The sequence below is a fragment of the Podarcis bocagei genome (assembly GCF_964188305.1).
Source record: "Podarcis bocagei genome assembly, chromosome: 17".
Classification (NCBI taxonomy): Eukaryota; Metazoa; Chordata; class Lepidosauria; order Squamata; family Lacertidae; genus Podarcis; species Podarcis bocagei.
The window spans coordinates 39316407-39337176 of record NC_138143.1 but is presented as its reverse complement, the minus strand read 5'-3'; the positions used below and the strand labels follow the sequence as shown (position 1 = coordinate 39337176).

General features: G+C 43.3%; 1 protein-coding gene across 1 annotated transcript; it reads left to right on the top strand.

Moving 5' to 3' along the window:
- Positions 1–11240: 11240 nt before the first annotated feature.
- Positions 11241–15497, top strand: LOC308576562 (taste receptor type 2 member 7-like; the record flags this gene model as incomplete). Its single annotated transcript, XM_081175968.1, has 2 exons — positions 11241–11264; positions 14607–15497. The coding sequence occupies 2 exons, from the start codon at positions 11241–11243 to the stop codon at positions 15495–15497; spliced, it is 915 nt and encodes a 304-aa protein (XP_081032094.1).
- Between the last annotated feature and the right edge of the window lie 5273 nt (positions 15498–20770).

Here is a 20770-nt window from a genome sequence, read left to right as displayed (position 1 = left end):
CACTGTGACAGAAGGTGATAAATAATTACAGTCAATGTCACCATGCAAATTGCAATATGGTCCTTGGCATATACACGATGCATGGCTGTGTCATTTGTAAGAGAAAGCTATTAAGATTTGCATCTCTCTTCCCCCCACCCAACCTCTCTTTTTGTAGGACAACCTATTGTAAACCCACAGATTCCCTCTCAGACAGATATTAGAAAACTACTTTAATACCCTTATACCGCCAAATTACACTACACCCGCCATACTATTTCTCTGATCATTTTTGGACTGAGCATAGTTGGGAACAGCTGCAGCTGGCTTCACACAAGGAAAATGTTTAATAGCTGAGGTTCCCAAATTTTGATTGCAATCATAATTCAGAATCCGTTTGGGGAATTGCAGGCATAGCTATGTATCCTCAGGGCCAACCCAGGACATTTTTGCATCTGAGGTGAACCACATCATGTGTCAGTATCGTCCATGCCCCCACACCATGCAAGCTGAGTAGGACCTTTGCCCCTTTTGTACACTCAACAGCCCCCAGTCAGCATGGCCAATGATCAGGGATGACGTGACACCAAAGAGTCAATGTTGCGTAGTGGCTGCAGTGATGGGCCTGGGAGACTAGGGCTAAAATCCCCACTTAGCCATGAAGCTCATTGGGTGACCTTGGGATAATATCTCACTCTCTCTCTCTGCCTAAACCTACCTCACAGGAATGTTGTGGGAATTAAATGATAAATGGTAGAAGATATGGACACCACCTTGAGCTCCTGAGATTAACAGGTGGAGTATAAAGGCAATAGATAAATATGGATCTGAGTGGAGGAGGCACCAAAGGCAAAAATGAAGCAGCAGGTGGGTGGGGGAAGAAGGAAGGCAAACAAGCGAGGGAATGGGTGGGCAAGGAAGGAGGAGGTGATGGGCAGGCAGAAGACCAAAATGCTGCCCTACTTCTGATTTACATGGTGGGGGTGCTGTCATTAGTAACAGAATCCTTCTGAGATTTGCATTTCTTTCTGCACCATAATCCTATCATTTTAAAAGCCCAAGTCTCCAGAGTTTCCACTGCTGGAGATCCAAAAGAGACCAGGAGAATTACACTCTGATGCTTCTTTTCTTGTGGTAGAGTAACAACAATGGGCATAACTACTCCATTTGCTATATTTTTCCAGGCCATTTTAGCAATTGAGTCCGCTGTTGCCTTTTTAGCAAATGGATTTATCCTAGTTGTGAATGGGCACCGATGGCTCCAAAACAGGAAGATGGCCCCTTGCGACTTCCTCTTGACCAGTTTGAGCATCTCCAGAATTATGCAGCAGGTGACGGTCATGGTGAGTTACATTCTGTACTACAACTCTCCATTGAGCCATATGTGTATTTATGATCAGATTTGCACATTTCTGTGGATGTTTCTCAGCCATGTCAGCCTCTGGTGTGCCACATGGCTCAATATCTTCTACTGTGTGAAGATCACCAACTTCCCCCACCACCTGTTCCTCTGGCTGAAACTAAGGATCGATGCACTTGGACCCAGGTTGCTCGGAATGGTGATAATAACTCTCATGCTCTTCTCTGTTCATCCAACCATTCTTTATTTTGAAAACAAGAAGGCCTGCAATTTCTCAGGAACTCTGACATGGAATGCCAGTCTCAGCATGGTTTGCCATGATCCATTCTTTGTTTTTAGAACTGTACAGTTATGTTCTTTATGCATGAGTTTCATTCTCAGTGTAACGGCATCCATGGTTTTGCTTATCTCTCTTTGGAAGCACAGAAAGAATCTAAAAAAGTGTGGCTCTGCCATTAAGGACCTCAGCACTCAGGTCTATCTCAATGTCATGAAGTCTTTGCTGTTCTCTCTGTTCTTCAACGTTACTTATTTTGTTTCTTTAATCATTCCTATGTTTAGTCTGTACAGGAATGGCACAAATGGCCGATTAGTTTTTGAGATTGTGCTCTCTGCAGCCCCTTCAGCACATACCATGAGCTTAATATTGTCCAATCCAAAACTGAAGGAAATCTTAATGCACATTCTACACCTCAGACAAAGGGCTAAATAAAGAGAAGAGGGCTGTGGACATACAAGGGATGCAAACCCTAGCATCTGAGAAGACAATATTCTCTCCCTCTCCCTCTCCCCCCGCCTCTCAGCCTCAGATGTACTGCCTGCTGCTCCTTTTTAAAAAATAATAATAAGATCTTCATAATACAATAACATAAAAAAGGAATCTACGTAAAAAGAAAAACAGAGAAAAAGAAAGAAAAGAAAGTGGTGGACCCTCCCAGCTCTGACCTGGGAGCTTTCCTTTCTTCTCCTCTTCTCTCATCTAGGGAGAACTTCCCTTCCCTGTCTCTCCATCTACTACCTACATGTAGCAAAGGCATCTTCCTCACTGCAAGAAGTGAAATTAAAATGAACTAGGCAGAAGGCCTTTATGGTAGTTGCACCCACCCTGTGGAACATCCTCCCAACAGATTTTGAAGAGAGAAGAACAATATAACTTTTTGTAGACATCTGAAGGTAGCCCTGTTTTGGGAAACTTTTAATGCTCAATGAGTTTTTCTTTTTCTTTTCCTCTGTAAAGGGAAGCCATTCAGAGTGGCTGGGGAAACCTAATGAGAAGGGCAGCATATAAGAAATTGATGATGATGATGATGATGATTACTGCTGCTACTACTACTGCTTCTACTATGGCTCACCTCAAATGCCTGCCCATGAGGCAACCCCAACAACATCTCACAAATACTTCATTGACCCATCTGCTCTTCTACAGTAGTTCAGTAGCATTTCCTATCCATGGGGTTGAAGGCTGTTTCACACTTAACATGGCAGCCCAGGAACATCATTGTAGCAAAAACATTAGCCACCGTGGAGACAAAAGGTGTGAATAGGAGGGGCACATATGTTGAGTAATATTTAGTGCACCATTTGCCCAATGGAGCCTGAAGAAACTGGCAGAACAAAGAGGGAGGGTATTGGCAAGGTGAGGATGAAGAGAGCTACAATTCCTATTTTATCCCAATTTTGAAAAATACTGTGATTGCGAATATGATAAGAGTTGTTAAATAAGATCAAATGAGTAGGGGGCTCACATTAAGGGGACAGCATGATAAAATCACAGTGGGGGACTTTTGATATTAACATTTTATTGAAAAACTTTCAATTATAAAGAAAAAAAGTGATTCAAAGAAGAAAATAAGAATAAGGCACAAGAATGTGTTGAAAGAAACGATACATGAATATATGCAATATACGAAAAATACCCTAACTCATACATTCTTATACAAATTTGATATTGGTATCATAATACATATGAAAATATTAATAGCCTGCTGCATTTTGTATAAAGACATTCAGGATATTGTCATATTTATCCAAACAAAGTCTAGGTTTGTAATCAATTTGTCCATAAGTTGTGAGTGTTCTCATTGTGGTGAACTTGGGATAATTTCTGGATACTCTCCACCGGAAAGAGACAAGAAGACCACTCTGTTAGTTTTTGCAAGCGACAGGAAGGAATGTAACCAAAATATCAGAAATTGAGAGGTTACTTATGGTGAAACAGAATTACTACCAAGCACTGTAAAATTTATACCCAAAACAAAAAAACCCCACCCGAAACTGATAGAGAATGGTTGCTCATTGAAGTCTCAGTACGTGAACATCATGACACCTGGTTCTGTCATTAGTAACTGAATCCTGCTGAGATTTGCATTTTTTCCACATCATGATTTTATCATTTTAAAAAGCCCAAGTCTTCAGAGTTTCCACTGCTGGACATTCGAAAGAAACCAAGAGAATCACACATTGATACTTCTTCCATTCAGGCTTTTTTGTGGAGAGTAACAACAATGGGCATAAGTACTCCATTTGCTATTATTTTCCGGACCTTTTTAGCAATTGAGTCTGCTGTTGCCTTTTTAGGAAATGGATTTATCCTAGTTGTGAATGGGCACCGATGGCTCCAAAACAGGAAGATGGCCCCTTGCGACTTCCTCTTGACCAGTTTGAGCACCTCCAGAATTCTGTTGCAGCTGACCATCATGATAAATAATATTCTGTACAACAGCCTTCCACAGAACTATACAGGTACTTTTACACGAGATATTGGTGGATTTTTCTGGTTATTTTTCAGCCAAGTTAGCTTCTGGTGTGCCACATGGCTCAACATTTTCTACTGTGTGAAGGTCACCAACTTCCCCCATCGCCTCTTCCTCTGGCTGAAGCTAAGGATCAATGTACTTGCACCCAGATTGCTTGGAATGGTGATAATAGCTCTCATGCTCTTCTTCTCTGTTCCTTCAACCATTCTTCATTTTGAAAACAAGAAGGCCTGCAATCTCTCAGGAACTCTGACACACAATGCCAGTCTCAGCAAGGTTTGCCGAAACCCATTCTTTGTTTTTAGAATTCTACATTTCTGTTCTTTATGCATGAGTTTCATCCTCAGTGTAGCGGCATCCATGGTTTTGCTCATCTCTCTTTGGAGGCACAGAAGGAATCTAAGAAAGAGTGGCTCTGCCATTAAGGACCTCAGCACTCAGGTCTGCCTCAATGTCATGAAGTCTTTGTTGTTCTCTCTGCTCATTGACATTACGTACTTTGCTGCTTTAATCATTCCTGTAGGCGGTTTAGTCAGTTATGGCACAAATGACCGATTAGCTCTTGAGTTTGTGCTCTCTGCAATCCCTTCAGCACATACCATGATCTTAATATTGTCCAATCCAAGACTGAAAGAAATCTTAATGCACATTCTACACATCAGACGAAGTGCTACATAAAGAGAAGAGGGCTGTGGATATGTACCCCTTGAATCCAAGAAGACAAGATTCTCTCTCTCCCTCCCTCCCTCCCTCCCTCCCTCTCTCTCTCTCTCTCTAACTTTCCTCCGATGTACTGTCTGCTGTTTTTCATAATACAACGCAATACAATGACAGGGAGGAATGTGACCAATTTATCAGCAATTGAGAGGTTACTTCTGGTGAAACAGAATTACCTAGATTTCAAGCACTGTAAAATTTATACACACAGCAAAAACCAACAACAGCACCACCCCAAAATGGTTGCTCATTGAAGTCTCAGTACCTGAACAACATGACACCTGGTTCTCTCATTAGTAATAGAATCCTACTGAGATTTGCATTGTTTCCACATCATGATTTCATCATTTTAAAAAGCCCAAGTCTCCAGAGTTTCCACTGCTGGACATCCAAAAGAGACCAGGAGAATTACACGCTGATACTTCTTCCACTGAGGCATTTTTTGGCAGAAATTAACAACAATGGGCATAACTACTCCACTTGCTATCTCTCTGCAGACCATTCTAGCAATTGAGTCTGCCGTTGCCTTTTTAGCAAATGGATTTATCCTAGTTGTGAATGGGCACCGATGGCTCCAAAACAGGAAGATGGCCCCTTGCGACTTTCTCTTGACCGGTTTGAGCACCTCCAGAATTATGTTGCAGCTGACCATGCTGACAAATAAAATTCTGTACTGCAACTCTGCAGAGAGCAATATGCGTGCATATGGACGAGATATTGGCACATTTCTCTGGATATTTCTCAGCAACGTCAGCCTCTGGTGTGCCGCATGGCTCAATATCTTCTACTGTGTGAAGGTCACCAACTTTCCCCACAACCTGCTCCTCTGGCTGAAGCTAAGGATCAATGTACTTGCACCCAGACTGCTCGGAATGGTGATAATAACTCTCATGCTCTTCTCTGTTCATCCAACCATTCTTCATTTTGAAAACAAGAAGCTCTGCAATCTCTCAGGAACTCTGACAAGGAATGCCAGTTTCAGCAAAGTTTGCCAAAAACCATTCTTCATCTTTAGAACTCTACAGTTATGTTCTTTATGCATGAATTTCATTCTCAGTGTAACGGCATCCATGGTTTTGCTCATCTCTCTTTGGAGGCACAGAAGGAATCTCAGAAAGAGTGGCTCTGTCATTAAGGACCTCAGCACTCAGGTCTATCTCAATGTCATGAAGTCTTTTTTGTTCTCTCTGCTCGTTGATATTACGTACTTTGCTGCTTTAATCATTCCTGTAGGAGATTTTTTCAGGTATGGCACATATGGCAGTTTAGGTTTTGTGATAATGCTGTCTGCAATCCCTTCCGCACATACCATAATCTTAATATTGTCCAATCCCAAACTGAAAGAAATCTTATTGTGCATACTAAACATCAGACATGTGGCTTCATAAAGAGAAGAGGGCTGTGAACATGCATTTCTTGTATCAAAAAAAAACACCAAAACTCCCCCCCCCCATCTCTTTAATAGTTCTCTGAGATATACTAGCTGCTCCTGCGAAACCTGCCTTAAGGTTTATTCCTTCCTAGAAATCTAACCTATCATTATTTACACAGCTGCTTCCACTTGTCAATCATTACTAATGAGTAGGGGGGAAATAAAATATATATTCATTCTTCCATTTATTAACAAATGCATTCATTTGTATAGATCTTCAGAACATTTTTTTAGAGCAGTTTAAGTCAATGCCTTGAGTCAGCACTTTGCCTGAATATATATTTATTTGTTGGGGAGGAACATCAAGGAACAGGGAAAGACCTACTTATAGATCAGAAATGGGTTGACGCTTTCTATGATACATGATTGGTCATCAAATACCGGGAAGGAGCCTCTGTGAACAACATTTGGAATTGTCATGATGACTAGCACACCATTTCTGAAAAAGAAGAGGAAGAGGAAGAGGAAGAGGAAGAGGAAGAAGAAGAAGAAGAAGAAGAAGAAGAAGAAGAAGAAGAAGAAGTGTTTAGTATGTGGAAAGATGGTTATTGTACACTTGACTTAGTGAGCTATTATTTCTACATTCTAATTTAAGCCTAGATAAATGTATGTTTATTCATTAGCTCTTATGCAGCTGCTGTTTTATTTCTTTTTATGAAAAAAAATGATAGCTCAGTTGGTAGAGCACGAGATGGTTGCGCCCTCCCTGGATCTCTAACCCACACCCCAGCTTATGCACCCCAGTGCGTCACTTCGGTGCTGCTAACGTAGAGTTTTGACTTCACCTCGCCCCCCACTTCAAAAGGCGCAGTTCATTCTCTCTCTCGAGACAGACAGATGCCAGCCACATTCTTTTTATGAACAATCTTCTCTATTTTAGGTTCAAAGGTGGTTTGCCTTGGAATGGAAAAAAAACCTGCACATACCCTCTACTGGAATGCCCAATCCAGATTCATGCCTTTCATAGGATGCCCTGCTTTGTCAGTGACAGCCTGGATGCTGAAAAGTGATGTGAGGCACTAGCAGGGGAACCTGCAAGGGAACCCCAAAGGGAAGACAGCTCCCCTCCCCTCTGGTCTCCCAGAACCCAGGGAGGTATGAAGAGCGTGGAGCAGAGAAGAACAAGGCAGAGGATTCTCAGGTTCCTTGGGAAAGACTCTGGGAAGGAGGAGATTGGAGAGCTGAGGGATGGCAGGGACCTTCACACCCCCCCCCCTGCAACTGCTTCATTTGGGTATTGGAGAAGAGTTGCTGGGCTCACTAGGCCTTAGCTGTTCTGTTTCCTTGAATAAAGAGTTAACTTCACTGGCACCGGCTGTTTTATTTCTGACTTCCCCCTGGCTCCTGCCTTCACGTGCTGCTACCACCACTTCAGACAGTGGCTATGGCAATCCCACCACGTAAAGCAGCAGTGGTGAAGGAATGGGTTTCCCAAACCCAAAACTGACTGTGCAGTCAGTCTGAAACGGGCCCCCAAAATCCCCATTTTTCCATCTCCAAGGGAGCATTTCTAAAATGCATTAACTTGAGCTTTTCAAGCTCAGGAAGCTTGAGCTTGAGTCAATGTATAAACAGAAAGCCAGCTGTATAAGCAAGTGCTCAAAGCTCTCTCCTTTATCAGTCCATGATGGCAAGGGATGAACTTGTCAGTTCCAGAGTGGAGCAGGGTTGAGACATCTGGGTCTTATCTTACGTTCTGACCACACTGACGTACAGACCTTGTCAGCCACCCGGGAACGGCGCCAGGAGCGCTCTTATAGTTGGTGACCTCTTGCTCCAAGATAAGAGTATAGGAACAAGAACAGGAACACCCTTTTATGGTCAAAGAGTGCAGGAACAGGAAAACCCTTTTATGGTTAAGAGTACCGGCAGGAACATCTGTGATGTCAGCTTGCGTGTATAAGCTGACGTGGATGGATACCTGGGGAAGGGGGGAGAGGGTGCCTGGAGGATATATATACTGCATGAAATTTCTCATTTCTTTGGACTTGCTGTGGAAGGTCACGCAAGTGCCTTCTGCTATCTGGAGAGCAGAATAAACTCTTTCTCTGAACCAAACCTCGGTGTCATTTGACTTCCTTTCTCCCTCCCGGGAGCAACGCAGACCCCACCAGTCGGTATAGTCTAATAAGGCTACAGTGGGGCAGCAGCTCTCTCCTCCTCTTCTTCATCTGTGCCATTTCTCTCAGGTGTCGCCCAAAGCAGCTGCTTCATCCCATGTCATTGTTGTGCCAGCTCTGTTTTCCCTAATGGATGAGGCCAACCCAAAGAGCTGTCTTGAGAACTGTGAGACAGTTCATATACAGAAACCTATGGAGGTTTGAACAGAGAAGCTTTGGGTAAGTGTGTGAACGCTCTAGGTTCTGTGTTAGTTCCAAGAGCTGCCTAAGAAGCTTAATATCCCCAGGCCTGGGACTGACCTGTGAACCTGACATTCCTGTATCCTTTTGTTGCCGTTCAGCCCTGACATCTGGCTTACTCTTCAGTCCTGCTTCCTAGATAGCCCTTGGCCCTAATTGGCTTTTTTTTTTCCTGTCCTGACTTCTTACTTGCTCTAAGTCCTGGTTTTCCCTTTGGTTCCCTTGACTCCCAAGGCTTCAATCCATGGCTCACCTAAGATTTGTCCCCATGACGCAGCCCCAAAGCATCTCACAAATACCTCATTGACTTAACTGCTCTTCACGGCCTAGGACCCTCATACCTACGGGACCGCCTCTCCTGGTATGCCCCACGGAGAGCCTCAAGGTCCATAAATAACAACACCCTAGTGGTCCCGGGCCCTAAGGAAGTTAGATTGGCTTCAACCAGAGCCAGGGCCTTTTCAACTCTGGCTCCAGCCTGGTGGAACGCTCTGTCTCATGAGACCAGGGCCCTACAGGATCTGATTTCTTTCCGCAGGGTCTGTAAGACAGAGTTGTACCGCCTGGCCTTTGGCTTGGAGCCAATTTGATTCCCTCCCTCCCTCACTTTCTTTTTAAGAAAGATTAAGAGTACCGGCAGGAACATCTGTGATGTCAGCTTGCGTGTATAAGCTGACGTGGATGGATACCTGGGGAAGGGGGGAGAGGGTGCCTGGAGGATATATATACTGCATGAAATTTCTCATTTCTTTGGACTTGCTGTGGAAGGTCACGCAAGTGCCTTCTGCTATCTGGAGAGCAGAATAAACTCTTTCTCTGAACCAAACCTCGGTGTCATTTGACTTCCTTTCTCCCTCCCGGGAGCAACGCAGACCCCACCAGTCGGTATAGTCTAATAAGGCTACAGTGGGGCAGCAGCTCTCTCCTCCTCTTCTTCATCTGTGCCATTTCTCTCAGGTGTCGCCCAAAGCAGCTGCTTCATCCCATGTCATTGTTGTGCCAGCTCTGTTTTCCCTAATGGATGAGGCCAACCCAAAGAGCTGTCTTGAGAACTGTGAGACAGTTCATATACAGAAACCTATGGAGGTTTGAACAGAGAAGCTTTGGGTAAGTGTGTGAACGCTCTAGGTTCTGTGTTAGTTCCAAGAGCTGCCTAAGAAGCTTAATATCCCCAGGCCTGGGACTGACCTGTGAACCTGACATTCCTGTATCCTTTTGTTGCCGTTCAGCCCTGACATCTGGCTTACTCTTCAGTCCTGCTTCCTAGATAGCCCTTGGCCCTAATTGGCTTTTTTTTTTCCTGTCCTGACTTCTTACTTGCTCTAAGTCCTGGTTTTCCCTTTGGTTCCCTTGACTCCCAAGGCTTCAATCCATGGCTCACCTAAGATTTGTCCCCATGACGCAGCCCCAAAGCATCTCACAAATACCTCATTGACTTAACTGCTCTTCACGGCCTAGGACCCTCATACCTACGGGACCGCCTCTCCTGGTATGCCCCACGGAGAGCCTCAAGGTCCATAAATAACAACACCCTAGTGGTCCCGGGCCCTAAGGAAGTTAGATTGGCTTCAACCAGAGCCAGGGCCTTTTCAACTCTGGCTCCAGCCTGGTGGAACGCTCTGTCTCATGAGACCAGGGCCCTACAGGATCTGATTTCTTTCCGCAGGGTCTGTAAGACAGAGTTGTACCGCCTGGCCTTTGGCTTGGAGCCAATTTGATTCCCTCCCTCCCTCACTTTCTTTTTTCTTTTCCTTCTCCTCCTGCGATGAGGCTACATTTTAATGTTCCATTATTTTAATGTTGTATTTTATTTTTGTTTTTAAGTTGTAATCATTCATCTTGTTTTATTATTGCTTGTAAGCCGCTCTGAGCCTGGCCTTGGCTGGGGAGGGCGGGGTATAAATAAAATATTATTATTATTATTATTATTATTATTATTATTATTATTATTATTATTATTATTATTGTAGTTCAGTAGATTATCCTATCCACGAGGTTTAACATTTCATATTATCACAAGTTGGGAGGTCACTTATGGTGAAACAGAATTACAGTGAAACCTCGGTTTTCAAGCATCTCGGCGGCGGATCGTTTCAGAAGCCAAACACTGAAAACCCGGAAGTAAATGCTTCCGTTTTTTAATACGACTCAGAAGTCAAACAGATTCTGAGGTGCGTTTCTCATTTTTCTCCGTATCATATCCTACCCATGAGTTTGCAGGCTCAGGGACGGAGGTAGGGAGGTGTGCTAGGGGTGGTCCGTCCCGGGTGTCACCACTAAGGGGGGGGGGTGACAAAATGCCAGGCGTCACTCATCGCTGGGCCTGCAGCACACCCAGGCCACACATCTCTTTTGGGAGTGACGCAGTGGCTTGGGGGCCAGCAGGCTCCGCCATGCCCTAAATGGTCTGCCCACCGCCTCCCCCTCAGCTGTAGGGCGGCTGAGTGGGGGGAGGCAGGCAGACTGCTCGGAGGCCCCATGGAGCATCTTGCCCTGGCTTGCCCCGCCCTATGGGCGGCTGGCCCACCCTCAGGCCCCCAGACAACCGGGGCAACCAACCTAAGGTCCATAGCAAGGCCAAAAACCTAGACCCTGAGCTAAATGGGAGTGGAGGGTGGGTGACTCGCTGCGGGACGATGAGGACTGAGGGGGAGGAGAAGGTAAGGAGGGGCAGGGGCTAAGGCCCCTGCCAGGGCGGAGTCCGGGCTCCCGCCCACAACCACTCCCCTCTCTTGCAGGGAGGAGAGTCTTTGTAAAATTGATACCCCGGTAAAAAATCAACAACAAAAAAACCACCCCAAACAGACAGAGATTGGTTGATCATTGAAATCTCACTATATGTCAAAATCCAAGTATAAGTGAATAACATGATACCTGTTTCGGTCATTAGTAACAGAAACCTTCTGAGATTTGCATTGTTTCCACATCATGATCTCATCATTTTAAAAAGCCCAAGTCTCCAGAGTTTCCACTGCTGGACATCCAAAAGAGACCAGGAGAATTACACGCTGATACTTCTTCCACTCAGGCATATTTGGCAGAAAGTAACAGCAATGGGCATAACTACTCCATTTGGTATTTTTTTCCAGATCGTTTTAGCAATTGAGTTCACTGCTGCCTTTTTAGGAAACGGATTTATCATAGCTGTGAAAGGACAGAAATGGCTCCAAAACAGGAAGATGGCCCCTTGCGACTTTCTCTTGACCGGTTTGAGCACCTCCAGAATTATAGTGCAGCTGACGGTCATGATCAATAATATTTTGTACTACAGCCTTCTGGAGAAATATATGCATAGTTTTACAATGGATATTGGCTCATTTTGCTGGATGTTTTCCAGCCATGTTAGCCTCTGGTGTGCCACATGGCTCAATATCTTCTACTGTGTGAAGGTCACCAACTTCCCCCACCACCTGTTCCTCTGGCTGAAGCTAAGGATTGATGTACTTGCACCCAGATTGCTTGGAATGGTAATAATAGCTCTCATGCTCTTCTCTGTTCATCCTGTCATTCTTCATTTTGAAAACAAGAAGCTCTGCAATCTCTCAGGAACTCTGACACAGAATGCCAGTCTCAGCAAGGTTTGCTACGACCCACTCTTCGTTTTCAGAACTCCACAGTTATGTTCTTTATGCATGAGTTTCATCCTCAGTGTAGCGGCATCCATGGTTTTGCTCATCTCTCTTTGGAGGCACAGAAAGAATCTAAAAAAGAGTGGCTCTGTCATTAAGGACCTCAGCACTCAGGTCTATCTCAATGTCATGAAGTCTATGTTGTTCTCTCTGCTTGTTGACATTACGTATTTTGTTTCTTTACTCATTCCTGTGGTTCGATTTTTCGGTTATGGGACAAGTGGCCAATTACTTTTTGAGATTCTGCTGTCTGCAGTCCCTTCAGCACACACCATGATCTTAATATTGTCCAATCCCAAACTGAAAGAAATCTTAATGCACATTCTACACATCAGACGAAGTGCTACATAAAGAGAAGAGGGGTGTGGATATGCACCCCTTGAATCCAAGAAGACAAGATTCTCTCCCTCCCTACCTCTCTAACTTTCCTCCGGTGTACTGTCTGCTGTTTTTCATAATACAGTCACATAAGAAAGGAATCTATGTAAAAAGAAAAACAGAGAAAAATAAAGAAAAGAAAATATAGAGTCCTCTCAAAAGTAGGTCTTAACTCTTGTCTTACACAGATCGTGGTGGACCCTCCCAGCTCTGACCTGGGAGCTTTCCTTTCTTCTGCCCTTCTCTCACCCAGGGAGGTCCTCCCTTCCCTGCCTCTCCACCCACTACCTACATGAAGCAAAGGCTACAAAATAATCAGAGAAGAAAGAAGAAAAGTAAAAGGACTTTCCACCTGTCAGTTACATAAAAGAGTTTCCCCCAAAAAAACATTCTCTCTAGAATGATATCCGACTGAGCTTTTTTCTGTTAGGCAACATTTTCCTGGTCTTCTGACCCAAATGTCTCAAATTAATTCCTTTTGCTTTTCACATGAAAAGTCCAAGAGGGGTTCTCTAATTATCATTATTAAGAGAATGTCAGCAACGGTTTTTCTTCTAATCGAACATATCAACTTTCTCTCCTCCTAAACCTGCCCTAAGGTGCGGTATGTCCCTGCCTAGGAATCCACCGTTCAGTAATAATTTACTCAGACACTTCTACGTGTAAATCATTACTGACAGGGATATTGGCGATAAGTAGGGGTGGGAATAAAATATTTTTTATCCCTTCTTCTTTTAGTTATAAATTCATTAATTTAGTGATATACAGAAATCTATGGAGGTTTGAACAGAGAAGCTTTTGGTTAGTGTGTGAATGCTTAGTTCTGTGTTACGTCCAAAAGCTGCCTAAGCAGCTTAATATCCCTAGGCTTGGACTGATCCTATGCCATGGTTGTTCTTGTATCCTTTTGTTGCCATTCAGCGAATATGTCTTACTTACTCTTCAGTCCCGCTCCCAAGATATGACTGGGTCCTAAATGCCATTTATGGTCCTGACTTCTAGCTTGCTCCCCAGCCTTGACTCCTGGTTTTCCCTTAGGTTCCGTTAACACCCAAGGCTTCAACATAACGCTGGTCCTAAAAGATCTACATTGGCTCCCAGGATGCTTCTGAGCACAATTCAAAGTATTGCTGTTGACCTTTAGAGCCCTAAGAGGCTTTTATCCTGTATATCTGAAGGAGCATCTCCATCATCATCATTCAGCCTGGAAACTGAGGTCCACTTCCGAGGGCCTCCTGGTAGTTCCCTCACGGCAAGAAGTGAAATTACAATGAACCAGGCAGAAGGGCCTTTTGGGCATTGAACCCAAACTGTGGAGCACCCTCCTGGCAGATGTTAAAGAGTTAAAGAACTATATAGCTTTTTGTAGACATCTGAAGGCAGCCCTCTTTCGGGAAGCTTTTAATGCTCAATGTGTTTTTCCTTTTCCTTTTCCTCTGTATTTTTGTTGGAAGCCATTCAGATTAGCTGGGGCAACCTAGTAATATGTGGAGTGAGATTAATGATATTATTATTATTATTATTATTATTATTATTATTATTATTATTATTACTGCTACTATTACTTCCCCTTCTACTATGGCTGGCCCCACATGGCTGCCCATGATGCAACCCCAACAGCATCTCACAAGTGCAAGTTCAAAATATCCGAAGTTGGGAGGTTACTTATGTTGAAACAGAATTACCAAGAGTCCAAGCACTGTAAAATTTAAACCCACAACAAAAACCCCACCCCAAACTGGTTGATCATTGAAGTCTCAGTACCTGAACAACATGACACCTGGTTCTCTCATTAGTAACTGAATCCTACTGAGATTTGCATTGTTTCCACATCATGATCTCATCATTTTAAAAAGCCCAAGTCTCCAGAGTTTCCACTGCTGGACATCCAAAAGAGACCAGGAGGATTACACGCTGATACTTCTTCCACTGAGGCATTTTTGGCAGAAATTAACAACAATGGGCATAACTACTCCACTTGCTATCTCTTTGCAGACCATTCTAGCAATTGAGTCCGCTGTTGCCTTTTTAGCAAATGGATTTATCGTAGTTGTGAATGGGCACCGATGGCTCCAAAACAGGAAGATGGCCCCTTGCGACTTCCTCTTGACCAGTTTGAGCACCTCCAGAATTATGCTGCAGCTGACCATCCTGACAATTAATATTCTGTACCTCAACTCTGCAGAAAGTGGTATGCCTACCTATGGACAGGATATTGGCACATTTTTATGGTTATTTCTCAGCAACGCCAGCCTCTGGTGTGCCACATGGCTCAATGTCTTCTACTGTGTGAAGGTCACCAACTTCCCCCATCACCTGCTCCTCTGGCTGAAGCTAAGGATCGATGTACTTGCCCCCAGACTGCTTGGAATGGTGATAATATCTCTCATGCTCTTCTCTGCTCATCCAACCATTCTTTATTTTGAAGCTAAGAAGGCCTGCGATCTCTCAGGAACTCTGACAAGGAATGCCAGTCTCAGCAAGCTTTGCCACAACCCATTCTTTGTTTTTAATACTCTACAGTTCTTTTCTATATGCATGAGTTTCATCCTCAGCGTAGCGGCATCCATGGTTTTGCTCATCTCTCTTTGGAGGCACAGAAAGAATATGAAAAAGAGTGGCTCTGTCATTAAGGATCTCAGCACTCAGATCTATCTCAATCTCATGAAGTCTTTGTTGTTCTCTCTGCTCATTGACATTACGTATTTTGCCACTTTAATCATTCCTGTAAGCGGTTATTTCAGGTATGTAGCATATGACGGTTTCAGTTTGGCAGTAGTGCTGTCTGCAATCCCTTCAGCACATACCATAATCTTAATATTGTCCAATCCCAAACTGAAAGAAATCTTATTACGCATACTAAACATCAGAAATGTGGCATCATAAAGTGAAGAGGGCTGTGGACACGCATTCCTTGTATCCAAGAAAAACCTCCCCCCCCCCCTTTATACTTGTCTGTTCCTCCTAAACCTGCCCTGAGTTTTATTCCTGCCTAGAAATCCAACCTTTGATCATTATTTACACAGATCCTTCCACTCATTAGTAACAGCGATATTGGTAATGAGTAAGGGGGAAATAAAATATTTATTCATTCTTCCATTTTTAATTATAAATTCATTCATTTAGTATAGATCTTCGGAACATTTCCTTAGAGCAGTTTAAGTCAATGCCTGGAGTCAGCACTTGCCTTGAATATATATTCATTTGCTGGTGAGGAACATCAACGAACAGGGAAAAACCTAGTTATAGATCAGAAGTTGGTTGACGATTTCTATGATCCATGATCGGTCATCGTTTGGGATTGTCATGATGACTTACATGACTTAGTGAGCTATTATCTCTACATTCTAATTCAGAGCTAGATATATGCATGTTTATTCATTTGCTCTTATGCTGATAAGGGGACCAGGCAAGGCTGCCCTCTTTCACCCTTATTATTTATCATGGTACTTGAATGCTTAGCGATTGTAATAAGGAAAGACACAAAGATAAAAGGCATAACAGTTGAGAAAAAAATCACATAAAATAAAGGCCTTCACAGATGAACTGATATTAACAACTGAAAACCCAGAAGAAAGTGTGCCACAAATAATGGGGGGGGGGGGGAAATGAATTCGGGAAAGTAGCAGGATTCAAGTTAAACAAAAACAAGGCCAATATGTTAGCAAAAAATATGACTATGCAGGAAAAAGAAGAATTACAAAGATATCAGGATTGGCAATAGTAAACAAAACCAAGTACCTGGGAATCTGTCTGACAAACCAAAATAGTACAACAAACACCTCGGGTTACAGACACTTCGGGTTGCAGACTCCGCTAACCGGAAGTAGTACCTCGGGTTAACAACTTTGCCCCAGGATGAGAACAGAAATCACGTGGCGGTGGTGCAGCAGCAGCGGGAGGCCCCATTAGCTGAAGTGGTACCTCAGGTTAAGAACGGTTTCAGGTTAAGAACGGACCTCCGGAACAAATTACATTCTTAACCCGAGGTACCACTGTAACCTATTTAAAGACAACTATACAAAAATTTGGAAAGAAGTCCCAAGAGATTTGGAAATCGGGAATAAGTTAAGACTTTCACTTTGTGGCAGGATATCAGTAGGACAAATGAATGTGTTGCTTAAAACGATGTTTTTATTTCAAATGATACCAATCATTGGAGGGGAAGGCTGTTTCAAATTATGGCAAATAGACCTATCAAAATTTATTTGGCAGCAAGAATTAAATATAAACTTTTAATAGATAAAATATACAGAGGTAGATTGGCATTATCTGACCTAAAGTTGTATTACGATTCGGTTTGTTTAAATTGATTAAAAGTGGATATTGTTACAGGATGGAGATTTACTGGACCTAGAAGGGTTTAATAACCGCTATGCGTGGCATGCATATTTAGGATACAAAAAGGTGAAAGTTCACAGGGGATTTACTAATCGTATCATAAGAAAATTGATATACAGGGTATGGGTAAATACAAAGAACTACTAGAACCAAAGACACCCTGGTGGATTTCGCCCTTTGAAGCAATAATGGTAAAAAAGAAAAATATGGAACTAAATTGGTCTACAAATAAGGATTTATTAAAATAAAAAAATAATAAGCTGATATTAAAAGACTATGAGGAAATAAGACATCATCTAAAAGGGTGGATTCAGTATCACCAACTAAATGAAGTGTTCAAGGCAGACAAGAAAAGAGGCTTTACAGAGTCTCATTACTAGATAAAGAGTTATTACAAAATAACGCCCAGATAATTTCTAAAATTTATGAAACATTACTGGAGTGGGAGGTGAACAGGTAAAAGAGGTGATGATTAGATGGGCTATAGATATAGGTAAAACTATTGAATTATAATCATGGAAAGAATTATGGAAGGAGAGTTGAAAATTTATAGCTTGTGAAGCAATAAGGGAAAATTTAATAAAGATGTTTTACAGACGGTATTTAACACCAACCAAAATATGTAAAATGTATAAAACAAAATCAAATCTGTGTTGCAGGTAGGGAACACTCATACATATGTGGTGGAGATGTGATAAAATCAAAGGCTTCTGGGATATAGTGTATGAAGAGTTAAAGAAAATGTTTAAACAAAACTTTGTTATGAAAACAGAAGCTTTTTTATTGGGGATACTAGACACAGATATTGCCAGAGAAAATAAGAAAATATTGCTGTAAGCCGCAGGAGCGGCAAGAACACTAATTGCCAAAAATTGAAAAAAAGAAATAATCCCGACAAAAAATAAATAAATGGCAAGACAAATTATTTGATCATATTGAATTGGCTAGAATGACAGAGGCAATTAGGGGTCAAACCAAGCAAAAATTCCAAAAAGAATGGGTAAAATATAGAGAATATCTTAAAAAGCAGTGCCCTCAAATTAATACTTGGACTTGTTTCGATTAACTTCTGCAGAATAATTTATGGTACTTAAATTAAAAACAGAAAGAAAAAGGGGCAATAATAAACTAAAAAGGAGACAATTTACCAAAAATAAGTCAATTAGAAGAAAATAAGAACTGAAATATGGTGTGTGTCTATATATACAAAACAAATAATAGAAAGTTGTCATACTTTATCATGTTTTGTTTGTATTTTGGGTTTTGGGTTTTGTTGTTGTTTTTCTTTTGATTCTGTACTATTGTTTTCACGTTTAGTTTGACAAGTGTGTGTTGTAAATAAACACAATTAAAAAACAAACAAAACAAAACAAATCATTTGCTCTTATGTAGCTGTATTATTTACTGTATGACAAAAATATTGATAGCTCAGTTGGTAGAGCACGAAACTCTTAATCTCAGGATTGTGGGGTCAAGCCCACCTTTGGGCAAAAAGATTCCTGTATTGCAGGGGTTGGACTAGATAACCCTCGCGGTCCCTTCCAACTCTGGTTCTATGAGATATCGCAACTCCATGGGGAGTGCAGGGATGGTTGCGCCCTCCCTGGATCTCTAACCCACACCCCAGCTTATGCACCCCAGTGCGTCACTTCGGTGCTGCTAACGTAGCGTTTTGACTTCACCTCGCCCCCCACTTCAAAAGGCGCAGTCCATTCTCTCTCTCAAGACAGACAGATGCCAGCCACAATCTTTTTATGAACAATCTTCTCTATTTTAGGTTCAAAGGTGGTTTGCCTTGGAATGGGAAAAAAAACTGCACATACCCTCTACTGGAATGCCCAATCCAGATTCATGCCTTTAATAGGATGCCCTGCTTTGTCAGTGACAGCCTGGATGCAGAGAAGTGATGTGAGGCACTAGCAGGGGAACCTGCAAGGGAACCCCAAAGGGAAGACAACTTAGAGCCAGGGGATTGGTGGTGGGATGACAATGTGTGGTCAGAAGGAGAAGAGGGAGCAAAGTAGAAGGAGGAGGTGTTGGAAGCTGAAGAGGTAACAGGGTTTAGTGAGCAGGAAGAGGCTGTGGGAATCAGTAATGCTGAACCAAAGGGAGAAGAGGAGGCTGGAGAGGAGAGGGTCAAGAGGCAGCAGTAAGTCTGGCCGCTAAAGAAGCCAGGGAGTCTCCCCTCCTGCTATGACCAGCTCCCCTCTCCTTTGTGGGAATGATCAGGGAGGCAGGAGAGGATATATTGTTTAACTATATCCTTCCCAACTTGTGTTAACAAGTTCTACAATTTAGCAGAGTCACACACCCCTTTTTAAACTTGTACAGCAGATAACGTCTTTGCCAGGCTTGTTTAAGCCTCTAGAATAAGTTTCCTGGTAATTCCCCTTTTACTCCCTCCTAAGAGAAATAGACGCGACACAGTCTTGTATAAAAGTATATAAAACAGTTTACTCACATTCTGTTCACAAATGGATCCCAGGAGGCAGACTTAAGTTACAAAATGTATACACCTGGAATCTATCCCATAAGGAGATAGTTCCTTTGTCCTCTCTTGGCTGCAAGCCAAGAGAGCATCTCAGTCTATGAAGATTTTTGCTTCTTCGAGGAATGGAGTCAGAGAGATGGCTACCTCCACTGTGCTATTTTCTTACCTGCATAGGTGAGGTCACGCCCACATCGGGTCACATTTAGAGGAAGTTTGTCCCAGCCCAGGAGGAAACAGGAAGTTCCGACTGGCTGGTCCAGACATCCTCTTTTATGTCCACTCTAGGAATGTTGTATTTGACTGCACTGTGTTTCACATCCCACACCCTCTGGTCTCCCAGAACCCATGGAGGTATGAAGAGGGTGGAGCACAGATAGAAAGACAGAGAATATTCCTGTTCCTTGGGTATGTTGCTGGCAAGGAGGAGACTTGGAGAGTTGTGGGAGGGCAGGGACCTTCACTCCCCGCAACTGTTTCACTTGGGCATTGGGGAAGAGTTGCTGGGCTCACTAGGCCTGAGCTGTTCTGTTTCCTTGAATAAAGAGTTAACTTCACTGGCACCGGCTGTTTTATTTCTGACATCCCCCTGACTCTTGCCTTGACATGCTGCCACCACCACTTCAGACAGTGGCTATGGCAATCCCACCACGCAAAGCAGCAGTGGGGCATCAGCTCCCTCCTCCTCTTCCTCATCTGTGCCATTTCTCTCAGGTGCCACCCAAAGCAGCTGCTTCATCCCATGTCATTCTTGGGCAGGTTCCTTTTCCCCTAATGGATGAGGCCAACCCAAGGAGCTGTCTTGAGAATTGTGAGACAGTACATATACAGAATATGTATATATTCATATATTCACTCAGCGGGACGCGGGTGGCGCTGTGGGTAAAACCTCAGCGCCTAGGACTTGCCGATCGCATGGTCGGCGGTTCGAATCCCCACGGCGGGGTGCGCTCCCATCGTTCAGTCCCAGCGCCTGCCAACCTAGCAGTTCGAAAGCACCCCTGGGTGCAAGTAGATAAATAGGGACCGCTTACCAGCGGGAAGGTAAACGGCATTCCGTGTGCTGCGCTGGCCCGCCAGATGCAGCTTGTCACACTGGCCACATGACCTGGAAGTGTCTGCGGACAGTGCTGGCTCCCGGCCTATAGAGTGAGATGAGCGCACAACCCTAGAGTCTGTCAAGACTGGCCCGTACGGGCAGGGGTACCTTTACCTGTACATATACAGAAACCTATGGAGGTTTGAACAGAGAAGCTTTGGGTTAGTGTGTGAATGCTCCAGGTTCTGAGTTACTTCCAAGAGCTGCCTAAGCAGCTTAATATCCCCAGGC